A 16,916-nucleotide genomic window follows, 5' to 3' on the forward strand; every position below is an offset into this window, starting at 1 on the left:
AAATAATTTAATACAAATATAAACTGATAATTGGTAACTACATTACAGCAAAAACTAGTTTTACGGTTTACGAGCGTGATCTCTAAAACTGTCAAGTACCTATTAGAAATGTCGGAAATAATATAATGACAGTAAAAATGCGAGATCAAACCATAAAAGTGCATTTAATGATGTCAACGGCCCGAAAACCAAAGATAACACTTTCAATAAAAAATAAACACTGGCCGTACACTGCATATACTCTTCTGCTCGAATCTCAATACATACTCTTGCACACACAATATACAGACATAAATATCATATGGCGGAAAAGTCAAGAAACATAGATAAAAAAATAATAAAAATTATCGTAACTTTATCAAATATTTATGTACAATATCATATTTGTATAAATAATATCATGTTGAGAATCATAATTATTGGTTTATATTGTTTCATGGTAAATGAGTTAGCAATTCCGTCATTTGAGAATATCTTTCACATGCGCTTGAACGTCGCCAAAGAACTGGACATTCCACATTTTGACATTTCTCAGTGTCGGTGTGACCACAACAGGAACTACATATCTGTAATTTTGTAAAATAATTACCTAAATATAAAATTACATTAAATTCGGAATTTGTTATCGTTCTATAGTGAGTATTAATCTGAATGGAAGCTGATTCTCAAGTGTAAAATGCAAAACTGAGATGTAATGCATTAGAAGCAAGCCAAAATTAATCTTTAAATTCAAGATCTACTTTAATACTGCTACTTTGGAATAAGCAATGTACTGCGGTTGCATTGGACGACGTTTATATGAAAACAGGGAGAAATAGTGTATGGGACGATGCTTGATCTTCATGTCATCCCTTCTATTTGTGGGTCTGTAGTCAGATAAATTGTATTAATACATGTTAAGGCCACGTGTTACTCCAAAGCAATTGGAACGTTGCATCGTGTCATCCACTGAAAATGAAAAGCGCAGTCACACTGTGGTGCTCTTAGTCACTGCTTACCGTGTGACCGTGCGGTCGCCCCCACTTTACGTTACAATTTACATGATACTAGCGACCCGCCCTCGCTTCACTTCGGATACTGTAATTTATTATTGATTTCTCCACTATTTAATAGATGTTATCTATACATATAAATAAAATTAGAGTGTCTGTTTGTAATATTAAAATAACCGCTTTTTACTACATGCATATGAATATATATACGGTACATACACAAAAATAACATTTTTTACAATTTTTGTCTGTCTGTCTGTTTGTTCCGGATAATCTCTGGAACGCCTGGACAGATTTTGACGAGACTTTCACTAATAGGTAGCTGATGATATAAGGAGTAACTTAGGCTACCTTTTTAGACTAGATAATAATAATAGCCGTGGGTAATATCGCGAGACTCAGTTATCAATAATAAAATTTAATGTATCCGAAGCGAAGCGAGGGCGGGTCGCTAGTTATACATATAAACCTTCCTCTTCAATCGCTCTATCTATTAAAAAAAACCGGATCAAAATCCGTTGCGTAATTTTAAAGATTAAAGCATACTTAGAGATATAGGGACAGAGAAAGCGACTTCGTTTTATACTATGTAGTGATAACACAGTCGCGTACCGAGTAACAGGAGTCTAAGTAAGTGGCAGCGTTGTTCGCACGTGTCTGTAGCACGACGCAGGCGCGCTGCGTGTGCGCACACTGCGGACACACGGCGCTGCGGGCGTTGGTGCGTACGCCGCACACCGCGCACCGCTCGCGGGACATGTACTTCGCGATACCACCGGACTGCGTCTGCTCTCGTTGCTGGGCTGTGCGATTGTAACCAAGCTCGTTCCACCTTTAAATCATTAGGCAATTTCTACACTGAGCTGTGATATGGAAAAGTAATGCATAGACAGCGCCGTTTTAGATTCGGTTCAGCTAATTATGAAGCAAAAAGAAAAATGGCGTCCGAAATTTTATAATATGTATTTACATCCTCAGTATTTAATCATCGCAGGCAGACTATTGAGTAGTAAGTAGTAGCTCACAGGATCGTTTTTTTTTATATTTTTTTGTATTGTTTAGATGGATGGACAACCTCACAGCTCACCTGGTGTTAAGCGGTTACTGGAGCCCATAGATATGTACAACGTAAATGTGGGATACGAGTTCTAAGGTCTCAGTGTAGTTACAACGGCTGCCCCGCCCTTCAAACCGAAACGCATTACTGCTTCACGGCAGAAATACCAGGGGTGGTGGTACCTACCCGTGCGGACTCACAAGAGGTCCTCCCACCAGTGGATCGTGGCGCTTAAAACAGCAGTGAAATATCAGGAACCCACTAAATATAGCGGTTAGAACCCATCAAACAATCACTTCTATGACTGAGATAACCGCGAATGTTCGTTTTTCAGCTTACCATTTAAAAACATCAACGCCCAAAAGTGACAGACAGCGATGTAGGGGCGGTAGGAGTACGCGAGTCGCGTAGTACGCCACGTGGGGTCGTAATGAGCGATCGCGGGTCAGCTCCTGCGGAGTACGAGCCAAGCGCACCAGCGGCACGCCGGGCGCTCCGCACGTAACTAGCCAGGATACCCGCCAGCCTGTCCTTGGTATCGCACGACGGTCTTTCATACCTATACGTCTGAAAATAAAAATAAACTGTTAAATAAAAACTACACACACCCATAGACCTATATAGTAGAGACACGACATATTGTTCTATACGTACAATTGCTTATATAAATAGCACCCATTTTGAAGGCACATACATAAACATATATCTATCTCGTTCTTACTCAGCACTTTAACTCGCAGGAAAACAATATAACAGTATTTCAGTGCGTACATAAAATGAAACATGAATATACGTAAATATCTCCGTCTCCGTCTAATGAGGCCGAAAATCCGCCATGCTTAGCGCGCCAAATGTCATTGTCACGTCAGTTCGGCCGTCTGTTTTGGGTTGTACATTATTTATTGACTTTGATATCGATTTAATATGATTGATTATATAAAATTTCATAATTTATCATGCTTAAAACATACAAAAATAATAATTAAAACTTATTTTATAGGATCTCAAGAAAGTCGATGTCCTAAAACTATTATCTATATGTATTTAAATTCATTATGGAGCCCTCATCCGAAAAATCCATTTTTCGGTCGGAATCTATTGATCATGACACTAATCATAAATACCACTTTAAAATATGTCATCAAAACATATTTAGACATTCTGTTTAGATATTTCGGGAAAAAGGCTACCGACAAAATCTCTTCGGAACTATTTAAATAAAATAGTTTTATTCCGCAGTGAGTAAAACACTATTGTAAATTTGTTAAATATTTAATAATTAAGTGATTTTAGAGAGGAAGTCACAAGGAATGACGTTTGTAATTAATGAATAAATGTTCTGTAGGTGTTTTTTTTTTCACGCGGTCCCTTGATAAGTTTAAAATTTGAATCGCTCTCAAGCGAAAGTGATTCAAATGGTGCGGCGCTCCTTCCTTGGGGTGCGCTGCGGTAGTATGTTACGGACTTTAGAGTCAGCAAAACAATTAAAATAGATTATAATAATCTAAGAAAAACACGTACTCAAAATACGATAACATTTAGCATGCTAGAAATGGGCTGATGGCTTTGAACTACGCCATATCTTTATGTTTTGCGACAAACGACAACTTTATAAAATCAGTGTAGCAACTTTTAAAAATCATCATATCGTTTACTTGGCAAATTCGAAGGACGAACTTGTCTTAGATTTCACCCATCTAAATCATATCATATTTGCACATAACAATATACCTACTTACTTCCCATTAAAGTATAAATTCTACAAATAAATAATACTCAACAATATTTAAAATAAAATGAGCCAAGAACGTTTATCGATAAAACCTGATAACATTGAAATCTTTTGTACAGCACTAAAGCCGCCATGTTTTGTGGCCAGATGACGTCACAGTGGCACGAAATTTTGGTTGACGTTTCATTTCCATAGGTTTCCTACTTCATTGCACACACCTTTCTTCTTATTGATTGGCTGCTGCGTCACGCACGTCAAACGACGATCCGGAAACTTATGGAGGGTAGAAGTAAGGAACACCATCTCAGTCTATTAAAATGTGTTCGCCGAAAAGGGAACCAATTAAGGTGGCGCAATAGTAGCTAGTGGAAAGATTTAAAAAACGGCGCCATAAATTACCACACTTCACTTTAATCTCGTATAGGTACTGTACTCTGTTTAAAACTGCTATATTCATATTATTTCTACTTCCTACACTAGCACTATTTTACATACCCGATCCTGTGGACCGAATAGTAAACAGTCAACGTCACCCTAAACACTTCATTATGGATCCCCCCGATTCGTTAACGGTGCTTTTAGGTACCTCAAGCACCGGTCACCGTCCTCGCCGAACCCGTAGCTTGCGACGAAGGGCTCGGCGAGTAAATTAACCCACAGACACAGCCCACTGAGTTTCTTGCCGGATTTTCTCAATGGGTCGCGTTTCCGATCCGACGCTAGATTCGGCGAAGTACTGCTCTTGTTAGGGCCAGTATTAGCAACACCTTCGGTTTGAGCCCCGAGAGCTCACATACACGCTAGGGTAAAGCTGACATACTCTCAAGGCTATCAGCAAAAGTAGGGAAAGAAAAGCGTTATTTCCTTTATTCTTTCAACAATATCTTACTGTTTACATGTGGACACTTTTTCAATTTGTCCCCTATACAAGATGGTATTCCTTACCTCTATCCTAGATACGAAAAATAAAGATCCGATAAGTCGTCAAAGGGATTCCGTTAGACAATGAATGGCTAGGTTTGGATTAAAAGAAGAGAGTGAAGTGTGTATAATAGTTTTGTAAAAAATATCGAGAGAATTCAACTCACTTCGCAATTTCGTTTGGCGGCGCAGAAGCCCCAGGCCTGTACCCAGCCTGTCCGTGGTACTCGCGCGTAAAGAAGAGTTCGTGTACCGGGAGCGAGGTCTCCGCCAGACGGGACAGCGTGGCCTTCACTAGACGTTTCACCACCGACATATCGCCATGGGTAAATAATTCACACAAGGATTGACGTAGAAGCTAAAACGTATTTTGTTATGTTTTGATACTTTGGCGTTTTTATTTATTTATTTTTATTGCTTAGGTGGGTGGACGAGCTCACAGCCCACCTAGTGTTAAGTGGTTACTGGAGCCCATAGACATCTACGACGTAAATGCGCCACCCGCCTTGAGATATAAGTTCTAAAGTCTCAGGTATAGTTACAACACCTGCCCTACCCTTCAAACCGAAACGAATTACTGCTTCACGACAAAAATAGGCAGGGTGGTGGTACCTACCCGCGCGGACTCACAAGAGGTCCTACAACCAGTGATTACGCAAATTATAATTTTGCGGGTTTGATTTTTATTACACGATGTTATTCCTTCGCCGTGGAAGTCAATCGTGAACATTTGTTGAGTACGTATTTCATTAGAAAAATTGGTACCCGCCTGCGGGATTCGAACACCGGTGGATCGCTTCAACACGAATGCACCAGACGTCTTATCCTTTAGGCCCCGACGACTTTTGAATTTCACTTGGTCAAGCTTAAAACATTGTTGTAGAATAAGCTATGATCGACTTTTTTGTGTTGTAAAATCAACGACATTCTTGAAAGATTAAATTGAATGTAATAACAATTAGTAGCGTTACCTTTACTCCAGCGGGACAGCCGTCTCTTCGGACTGTTTCTATTCCTTTTGCTTCATACGTGGGTTTCTCTTGATCGGGACTCTCGAACATAAAGCCAACGTAGCGTTTTTTCGTTTGCAGAATGCACGGTTGATATACCTATTTTATAAATCTATGTTGCTTGTTGTGTCGACCGAAGAAGACATGGATGGAGTGTGTGAATGACGATATGAGAGAGAGAGGAGTGAGTGTTGAGCTGACAGCTGATAGAAGAGAATGGAAGTGAAAAATTAGCTGTGCCGACCCCACCTATAGTAGAATTATTTTATTCGTGCAGTTTGGGTCAGAAAACATAGCCCAGCTAGGGCGGTGAGCATGTTGCGGGGGCGCAACGCCATTATAGATAAAAACAAATGAGTCATCGAAGGCAGGTACACGGCGGCAAGGTGGTATACGAAGGGTGGTGAGGCATTGTTATGAGTCATTTGTACTTACCTGCGAATTATAGTACATTATGTCGAAGAGAAATGTGTTTTTATGCATTCGTTCTCTGAATTTCTTTAGTGACACAATGGCTACTCCTTTGTTTTGTATCAAAACGGCAGAATTTATTCAAAATAATATTTGCACGTGTTGTTAGCAACAATGTGTTAAATTTTATCACTGAAATAAGAATAGATCCCGAAAAGTTACAAAGTGTTAATTTCCGCCGTTCTCGTTAAATTACTGCGGCGATATGTGGTGTAAGTGTTCGATTGGTGATTTTTTCTTTCATTTTTATCACTAACCCACAAAATGACAAAACTAAATACACTATCGATAACGCTTATCGACAACAATAATGCGCATCACTATGCCCGTCCATAAGGCTCGTGAGTGAAAGAGAGAGCGAAATACTCGGTTCACCGCTTCGATTTTTTATGACCCAAACTGCACAGACAAAATAATTCTACTATAGTGGGATAAGGTGAAGAAAAAGAAGATAAATCTATGTTGTTTATTAAAAAGTATTGATGATTGATGTGATATTGGGTGGGTGTGATGGGACATAAGGCCTAAAATATTGTTTGAAAATAAAAATATTATTTTAATTTTTTGGGTATTCTTTTCATCAGCTCTTCTTATAGAAAACCTCTAATATACCTTTTCTAATTTAAGTGCAACTGGTGGAGGGTTATCTGCAGTCACAGCATCGGCTATCTGCTGACCGATTTCGAATGCTTCTAAACGACTCCTGCCGGGCACCAACACGAACATTGAATCAGTGTCACCGTATATAACCTAAAAATGAAAATATAACCCATCAATAAATAGTCAGATAGTTTGTTTTGTTTACTTTATTCATTATAAAAAAAAGAACACAATATTCCTAACCTAAAAGTACATGTTATTATCCGCAACATGCTTCGTCAGATTTTTCAGACCAGATCAGTTTGTTTTGTAAAAATATGTGTGAAAACTACTTAGTAATAACATAATTTCTCCAAACTTGATGCAAATAAAAGTGATTAGCAAAATAACCGGGTTTAATAATATGCATACGGACTTTTTCACCATGAAGCAATCATGAGTCCCTGTTTGGAGGGCAACAAATCCATTACATACACGAAATTTGACAAAAACAACAAAAAAATTACAATTTATTCATTTGAGCGTATTGGTTCAGAAAGTAATTTCTCAGTTTTAACAAACTGGTAATAATAGAATCGAATGACGAAACCGTGTCACATTCCTATCATAGGACGTAGTTTTAGGGTTATTGCCGATGTCCATAAGCGACATTAGGCATTTACAATCAGGCTAGTTACCTACAGCGTCATTTAGTTGATTGCCACTTATTACTTTACGTGAAATCATACAAAATAATGTAACTTTAACTCTAAATAGCTTTTGCCCGCGATATCGTCCGCGTGGAAAATAGTTCACAAATAATGCTTTATTTTAGAACAAAGGTTAGCATAAAAAATGTTGTAGTCAGCCAACCTATGTTAAGGTAGACATATGTTGTCGCAGACTTTTTTTTTAGATCTTTTAAAGGGGAACAATTCTGTCATACATTCTGACATACATTATTTAAGCGAAACTTTAACCGTTTCTGCAGCGCACGCAGCGGGAGCTCTCAAAAGGGAAAAAAATCCCGATTTTGAAACATCCTCTTTTGGTGCTCCGTTTGTATTCGCCTTAGCGTGATGTTATATAGCCTATAGCCTTCCTCGATAAATGAGCTATCTAACACTGAAATAATTTTTCAAATCGGACCAGTAGTTCCTGAGATTAACGCGTTCAAACAAACAAACTCATCAGCTTTATAATATTAGTATAGATACAAATAAACTATTAACGAATAGTTGACAAACCTTGGCATTCCATGTAGTATTTTCCCGAACTAATTTTATGGCTCTTTCAAGCGTTTCTCTGCCTTTAGCCACGACACTATCGGCGACTTCCACGCAAGGCATACGTCCACTGAAGTTCGCAGCTGTATATCCGTATGTCACGTTGGCTATTAATTTTAAACCTGTAATTCGATTTAGTTTTAAATTTTATAAACATCAAGTTCAAATGGTTATATATCTATATAAATAAATAAATTTTAAAAATATTTTTTTATATTTTTGTCTGTCTATCTGTTTGTTCCGGCTAATCTCTGGAACGGCTAGACCGATTTTGACGAGATTTTCACTGATAGGTAGCTTATGATATAAGGAGTAACCAAGGCCACTTTTTTAGACTAGCTTCGCCCCGCGGCGTCACCCGCGGTACGACAATAACCGCGGGTAACACCGCGAGACTCAGCTATCATTAATAAAATTTAATGTTATCGAAGCGAAGTGAGGGCGGGTCGCTAGTTTATAATAATATCTAATCTATATAATTTAATATCTGGAACTGTATTATTTATTTATAGCTAACCTAATTGTCTGGAATGCATCGCTTTCTTTACTGCCTCATCTTTCTGCATTTTCATACTTTTCTTAACTGCTTGTCTAGCAGCGAGTATTCTCCTCAAGAGCGCTGGCAGTACGCCTCTCCGAACCGACGTTTTAACAAATCCAATCCCAACCGGCGACCAATGTATTAGGGAGTTTTTAACAAGAGCTTCTAACTTTGATCTAGGAATCCTTAAGCGCCATGCCCCGAACTCATAGGCCGTTTCGCTGGAAATTTTAATTTCATCCATATTATATTTATTATTTGCTTTTCAAATATGATTATCGTATATATATATATATATATATATATATATATATATATATATAAAATACCCATTAATATTCTGCACGCGACCGATACACGTTGAGAAGCAATAGTTGTAGGAAATCATCATCGAAGGATACAGACTCTGAAAATCTAGGACAATCACTGGATCCGAGTAGAATCGAGATTCTGAAACAAAATTTCATCGATTTGGTTTAAGATAAACTTTGCACCGACTCAGTGAGTTTCAGGCAGGGTCTTCTAAGAGGGTCGCGATTCCGATCTGGTAGTAGATTCAGCGGAGCACTGCTCTTGCTAGGGCTAGTGTTAGTAATTCTTTCAGGTTGAGCCCGTGCGCTCACCTATCCGTCCGAGCGTAGCTGGAATAGCTCCTTAGGCTACCAACGATTCTTCTTCTTTTCAATCGTGTCACTGAGTGGTCGTGATCGTCATGTGGTGTTGGAAGGGGCAGACTTGGTGCGTCTCACGATGTCCCGCCATCTCTCCCTGCTCGAGACCATTCTACTGCACTCATTTAGGGGACAACAATTAGGTAGGGAAAAAAAGAAAAAAAATACTGTGCATATTGTACTATTTTATCTGTTTCTGATAGTTAATACCAATCTTTAACATACCCGGTTCAAATATAAGAGGCAAAGTTTCAGGGGCTCGCATGGTAGATCTCTGTTTTATAGTTGGGGATAGAGCAATAACATTGAGAGGTCTGGTCGCTCGTAGCATCAGAGATTCGACACGGAACTGTGATCCTCTGGACAAAACTTCCCACCACTGCAGACCAAACAATCTGGCCAGTTCCGACGTTCTATCTGTTTGAAAAGAAATCCATAAATTAATACTAACGTATACACTTATATATTCACTTTATTAAATAATACAACATCATTTAATTGAAGGATAGGTAAATATTTACTAAGCACTCACTTATGATATCCAATTTCTGTAGCATTCTGACTGTACCCGACAGTTTGGTCAAATAATAATCGACGGGAATCCATCTTAACATTTTCGATTCGTCGCACCACCAATCCGACAGTTGCGCATAGCTGTATGACGGTACTCGTTCATTCAATACTTCGTACATACAATTCTCGAAACTGTAGCTTGATAATGCCAGTTCGTGACGAAACAAACGCCACACATTGAATATAACTCTCCCAATAATTCTACCTTCGTAATCGGATTCATTTTTGATCCAACGTTTTTGTCTGTTCTTCTCGGTAATTCTAGATAAATCTTTTAAAACATCCAACCCAAGAATCTCAGCTCTTTCCAATACGTATCCCCAAGAATTCATTTCTATTTCATAACCGCACATTATGTCTGGATCATGTAGGTTTACTAATTTAATTACTTCATCGATGGCTTCAATTTCATTACTAATGTAGATTACAGGAACATTGAATACGCACCCATCTAAATATTTTCGGGAACTTGAATCGACCACAATGATTCCCGTTAAAGATTTTTTTAGGAAATGATTATTCGGGCAGTCATTGATAACAGAGTAAAACACAGCTTTTATTGGATCTACCGCCGGATCTGGATGCATATCACCTCTCACAGAAGTGTGGACTTCAATAACCATTGAAGTGAGAAAGTCCGCCTACAACATTTTTATAATTAATTAAGGTGTTTTTAATCGAGTTGGAATATTTTTTAATTTAATTATAATATGTTTTTACGTTCACTGTGGCTACTTCGCAGGAATTATTATCTTTACAGTTATCAGTATTTCCAAAGCAAAGGAAAGATCCGTCAGTATTTAATGTTATTTGAAAACTGTTGTCTGGTTTTCCCTGCAAAATAAATTAAATATTAATGAATTATTGTACGAAAATGCAAATTATTATAAGTGTTACAAATTTACACTTAATTTGTATTGGCAATAAACAAAAAAGAATCTCACACTTTCGCAATTTTCGATGCTTACGATACTACTATTAATTTCATCTTCATTTAAACCTAAAGCTTGAGAATTATTGAAATCGTCCATGTTTTTGGAAATTGCTTGTTCTGAGCTAAATTGTGACAATAGTTGGAGAGCTTTTTGTTCATTTATCCATTTCTTTACTTGCTCACTCGTTGGAGGTCTCACAACAGGCTGTATAACATATCTTGAATTTCCTGCTAACAATGTTCTCAGCGTGTCTGGTTTGTAGTCGTCTTGTGTTGCATACTTTTGTAGAAATAATAGTTTTCTCCAATTTTCAATGCTTTCAGTTTCCAATACTTTTTCAAACGGTTTTTGGTCGCGTGACAAATTACTGTGCAATTTTAAAACCAATTGGCCGATTTCTACTTTATCTCCAACATCTTTATAATCAGAAAAAAATGGTTGAACCTGTTTTGTTTTTCGGATTTTATATTTAGCTTCCATTTCATTTTTAGTTGGTGGCTTTACGGTTGGAGTAAAAATTTTAATACCAGTGTCTAGTTTTTCGTTTACTGATACATCTAATTTTAGTTCCGTATCTTTAAATTTGTCATAGTCTTCTTGTTTTTCATATTCATTTGCAATAATATCAGAACAGTCATCACAATTTGTCTGTTCTTGTAAAAATGTTTGATTAAAAGAATCATCAAACACTTTAGATGCATCATAAAAGCTAACTATACCTAGTTCATTACCATCAGGTGATAATTCTAATTCGTTATTTGATGAATTACCCATTTCCGTGTTGTCACAATCAACGGGTTTATTAGAGGGACCTGCTGTTGGTACGAATTTGTTTTGTAAATCGTAAATTTCAGATTTATTCATCAGCTTGACAATATTTTGCTTAGCCGTTATTCTAGACACTGCATCTATGATTGTTTCTTCTGATTTAATTTCAGTGTTTTCTATTGACGTTTTTGAAATTTTGCTAGCCCTTACTAGTTCTGAGATACATACATCACCATCAGCAGTTTCTCTGGAAACGTTTATCTCGTCTATTTCACTAGTGTCTATATTAGAATCTGTATTTGTTGGATTATTTACCCTTTCGTTTTTTTTCTTTGGCCTAGATAACCCTAATTGAAGAGTTCGTCTTCTTTTTTTCCGAACTTTTGTGACATCTGCGAAAAATGTTATAGATAATAAATCGAATTTCTAGCTATGTTGTCCTTTTTATTATGACAGATGCGGCTAAGCATACGGCGCACCTGATGCAGGGTAGCTACTGATGATCATGAACAGCAGCAATGCCATAAGTACAGCTGAACTGTTGCCTACCTCTTAGGAATCTTCAAATTTACTTTAAAGAAGATGTAATAGAGCTCAAGAAATCCTTATTATATAAATCAAGGGTCACCAATTAGTTTCGCTCGGGTTCCGTTTTAAGAAATGAAATGACAATCGTGGTCCGAACTACGTTTTATAGGTAGATTTTTTTTTAACAAAACAAATGTAATTACGGAAATAATAAAGGTATTTTTTAACAAATCAATGGCAAAAGTGTTATTTTTGTTGCGGACAATCTGTCTACAGTTTGGAGTCAAATTGATACAAGCTATTGACATTAAGCCCTAGAGATGTTCATTAGAAAGTCGAGATCGAAATTTATTCTTAATTAAGTTCATCTTCGAAAATGTTGCTCTTGCGCTTGTCTGCAGTGTATGCTGATGTGTCTACGCGGCCAGATCTGTACCGCGGTCCGTCTTTTGGCGTACCCCTGATGTAAATTATATATGACCCTACTTACGGTCGTTGTCGAATGTGCCGTCTAATTGTGGAATATTAGCTCCATCCCAGAAAGAGTCGTGCCAAGACAAAGGACTGCCATTATTTTCACTAAAAACATTAGTTATTTCAAATGAAATATATGATGAACTTTACGTAGATTTAACTGGAACTTCAATATTACATATTATGAAAGTAGGTAATTACTTCTCTGAGATTCTAGTCCGTTTTTTTTTAAATGGCAACAGTTAAACGTTCGTAACTGGCGCACATGACTTCCTTGTTCCACAAATAGATGACTCGTCTTACAACTAGATGCAATTTAATATTATGTACCTTTCATTTTGATCATGACAAACAGAATCATCATTAAATATCCTAGAGTATTCTGCATCATCTAATTCGACATCAACTTCTTGATCTTGGTTTGCTGGAGTCCCCATGATGCTGTCTTCCTCAACACGTTGTTGGTCCATATCATGCAACATATCAATTAATTCCATATCTTCACTGTTTACTGAAAAGTACACATAGGAAAATTAAAATCCTGATATAGTTTTTTTCCATTAATTATTTTTATTCAATAGTCTACTTACACAAAACTTGACTGTATTGTAAAGACATGGAACTGTTTAGGACTAAATTTTCATCAACAATGGTGGTATCCAAATCTTCTTCCTCGTTTTCATTTAAATTCATTTTTGTCGTTCTATTTAAGGTCAAATCTAGGTCTTTACTAGGCAGATGTATTGATACATCAACTGCTTTAAACAGCTGCGTATCTCCTAGAGTCTCAGCTGGATAATAAGCGTGCTCTAGAAGAACAGGCTTATCAATTTTATTTGATAATTTTACGGCAAATATATTTTCGAATTTGTAGTGTGAATCTGTCTCTACTTGTTTTAAAGAAGTAAGACCTTGAGAGAGTGACTTTGAGGCTAAAGACATATTTAACTGTTTCCGCCTTTCCAACTCTTGGTTCCAAACTTCTTCTAATCCTGGATTTTCTATACCATCTCCTTTACCTATTCGTTGACGGTTAATAATATGAGAAGCCATACAGTCAGCTTCGTAATGGCAACTGCTTTCCGAGGTTAAAGTATTTTCTTTTGTATCAAATAAAACTTCATTGCTCTTTTGAGAAAGACCAGATTTTCGGAATTGTACGCTTTGCAAATCGATGTCGCTCATTCCGAAAAGATTGAAATCTATAAAGAATTGTAATGTGAAGTTTAGATGTGATTCGTGAGGTTGAAATGTCTGGCCTAAAATAGCCCCAGAACTGAAGAGTTCAACTGCTTGCTTTATTAACCCAGGACTGTACAGAAAAACTTTCAGATATAAATGCTCTTTATCATGGTATCCGTAAAAAGGTCTGAAATAAACAAGTGAATTATAGAATTAAAAGTACTTTTACGGTTTGCGCCAGATAATTGAATATTTGATAAGTAGATATTAGATAACTATGTATGTATAAGTAAATGTTACATGAACTAATTTTGAGGTAACTTACAAGCCTTTGACTAGTGATATTTTGTAAACATGTTGATTGGAAGATGTTGCCTGTTTCATGGCTATATTTAAAGCTTTATCCAAACTTGCTGCTATCTGCAAAGATACATAAATATTTGAGTTTTATTAATTTTAAGAAATAAAAAATAACTAGTTTTAATTACTGTTCTTTAAATAAAACTTTATAATATGGTGAATCTATCAATGGAATTTCATGTATTGTAGCTAATTTAAAAAAAAAAAGAATTTTTTTTACTATTCACTTAATCAACTATTATAGGATATGCTTATTTTTGTCTTATGTATTGCCTCATTGTTCATGATTTGACATCTCAATTTTATTTTCCATTTCTATTTAGGTGCTGTTTGTATAATCAAAATCGTAAAATTTATTAATTTGCTTTAAAGTATGTTGACTGTTGGGTGTTTTGTATCACAAAGGGGTAGATTTCCCAACAAGCGTTGTCTCCAAGTAGTTATGCTTTTTTATGTCAGTTAGATTTTTGAGGTGGGATTTAAATTAATAGAATAAACAGTAAAAATAAATTTAAGTAAATGTAAAATCAAGGTCCTCAAAAAGTACTGAGTATAAGAATTGAAATATTTCTAATGGCAATTTTAGGCACATTGCCCAACTGATGGTGAGTAAAAGTTGAAATTTATAGTTATATTAATTTAATTCTCATTTGAGTCTAAAGTGGTTTGTAATTCTTTTGAATAGAATCTATCTAATCTAATTTATTCAAATTTGTACCTGATACAAAAGTTGCGGCTCTGGATTTTGAGTTGGACATGGTATGTAGAAATAGGGAAATACCCCATGAATATGTAAACAGGCCTTGTACCCATCTTTTGCTGGTCCAAATATTCTGAGAACTGGTACCTGTATATATTTATCTTAATTAGAAATTAAATTGCAATATAGTACACAGAATTTGATTAGATAAAAAAAAACTGTAATTTGTATGTATTCAATGGCCCAATTTTATATTTCCATATAGGGTGGTAGTAATTCAATAGACTACAGAAATATTTGTAGCATGTAGGTCACAATTTAATTATTTTAATCTTAATAGACAACAAATGAGTAAGTGTTGTCTACAAACCTGTTTGATGTCAGTTCCTCTGAATTCTGAATAAGTAACATCCAGACCTGCAGTTGGTTTCGTCATATAATGATCACATACGACAATGCGCACTGAAAACTCCGGATTATGGTGACTTACTGCTGAATCATTGATTTATAGTTAATTTTTTAAATGTTAGAAACACATACAGAACACATGTTCAAGAATGACTTCCAGAATGAAGGAATAACATTATCGAAGTCATCGTGTCGTAAAGGATAAGACATCCGGTGCATATATACTATTATGCGGCTGTGCCGGAGTTCCAATCTCTTAGGTAGATCTTAAATTTTCTAATCAAATAATATGTACTTTGACAATTGACTTTTACTGTGAAGGAATAACACCACTTAACACAAGGTGAGCTCGTCTACTCAAGTAATCAATAAAAAATGTAATAAAACCCAAACTGACAAAATTATAATTTGTGTAACAGGTCTTGCACTGCTACGCACCACTACGCTATCTATTTCTTCTGCGAAGAAGCAACGCATTTTAGTTCTGATATCTAATTACACCACGTGGGTTAAGAGCTCATTCATCAATCTATGCAACAAATTAAAATGATATTAATATTTACTCACACTGCAATGAACTCATATTTAATTATTAATGAATTATGTTAATAAGCTTCTTTTTATCTTATATTCTAAATAAAAGATCAGATTATTGATTTAATTTCATGAATTAAAAATTTCATTTTTCTCAACTAATTTGTTGCAAAGTTCTGTTTGTAGATAATGTAAATGTTGTTTCTCGTTTTTGAAATGTGTTTTGATCAGCTGATGAATACTGACAGCTGACATCTCAATTGACAAATCTTTTTTTATTTTTTATTTATTAGCCGGATACAAAGTCCATTGGCACTTGACAAATCTTAATTAGTCAATGTTCCTAAACAAGAAATAAATTAGGATGACGCCGCGCCACCGTACAAAAAATTCCAGAAAAATGTTCTTTTCGTAGTTTTCTGATGAAGTATTGTCAGATTATGAATATTATGTATGTGGTACTTTTTATTTGCATAGTGACAGTTTTGGCGGTATTTTAAGTATGGTAGATTTTGTAAAGAACGATTCTAGTTTGAAAGATACTTTCCAATTTTCCTGCTATGTTATCGTGTAATAAAACTATAAGTAGAATTCTCTTAATCAAATTCAATTTCAAAATATTATCAAAGGTTGCAGAGATCTTTAATCTCATAGGGCAAGTTTTCATGCTCTATGTCTATAGTGTTATGATCACCTCAGACCAAGGCAAGGCTAAATGAGATGATTTGCAGAAAAACTAAGGTAACTGATATGATTATATTAACAGAATCACTGTATACAAAACAGTACTTAGAATATTTACAGGTTCTAGCACAAAATCACGATTTTTTTTCCACCTTATTGAAAGTTTCATTCTTATGTTAGTTTAAGTTGGACACTTTTTGACAAAAAAATACTGTTCTTTTTTAAAGGAACACAGTGAAAGATTAACATCGATAATAAAAATCAAATTCGCAAATTATAATTTGTGTAATTACTTGTAGTAGGACATCTTATGAGTTCGCGGTATCACTGCCCTGCTTATTTCTGCCGTGAAGCAGTAATGCGTTTCTGTTTGAAGGGTGGGGCAGCCGTTGTACTGTTGAAAACTGAGAACTTAGAACTCATATCTCAAGGTAGGTGGCGGCATTTACGTGGTAGATGTCTATGGGCTCCGATAGCCACTTAACCAGGTGGGCCGTGAGTTCGTTCATC

The 16,916-nt window shown here is 36.0% G+C and overlaps 1 protein-coding gene across 6 annotated transcripts; it reads right to left on the reverse strand.

The window, feature by feature from the left end:
• Nucleotides 1–350: 350 nt before the first annotated feature.
• LOC101746813 (DNA polymerase zeta catalytic subunit) lies at nt 351–15,960 on the reverse strand. 6 transcript variants are annotated; one of them, XM_012694753.4, is made up of 20 exons: nt 15,756–15,958; nt 15,151–15,242; nt 14,799–14,927; nt 14,046–14,140; nt 13,129–13,907; nt 12,869–13,049; nt 12,555–12,643; nt 10,778–11,928; nt 10,554–10,667; nt 9,793–10,474; nt 9,486–9,677; nt 8,919–9,039; nt 8,566–8,810; nt 8,010–8,170; nt 6,796–6,933; nt 5,674–5,811; nt 4,870–5,060; nt 2,389–2,616; nt 1,605–1,824; nt 351–566 (listed from the first exon to the last, which is right to left on the reverse strand). In XM_012694753.4, the coding sequence occupies exons 1-20, from the start codon at nt 15,769–15,771 to the stop codon at nt 435–437; spliced, it is 5,094 nt and encodes a 1,697-aa protein (XP_012550207.3). In that variant the 5' UTR covers nt 15,772–15,958; the 3' UTR covers nt 351–434. The 6 variants fall into 6 exon arrangements, with proteins under 6 accessions (XP_012550207.3, XP_012550206.3, XP_062526150.1 ...); XM_012694752.4 differs by having other exon boundaries at nt 15,151–15,269; XM_062670166.1 differs by lacking the exon at nt 2,389–2,616 and having other exon boundaries at nt 15,151–15,269; nt 15,756–15,959.
• Between the last annotated feature and the right edge of the window lie 956 nt (nt 15,961–16,916).

Source organism: Bombyx mori, chromosome 9 (genome assembly GCF_030269925.1).
Source record: "Bombyx mori chromosome 9, ASM3026992v2".
NCBI lineage: Eukaryota > Metazoa > Arthropoda > Insecta > Lepidoptera > Bombycidae > Bombyx > Bombyx mori.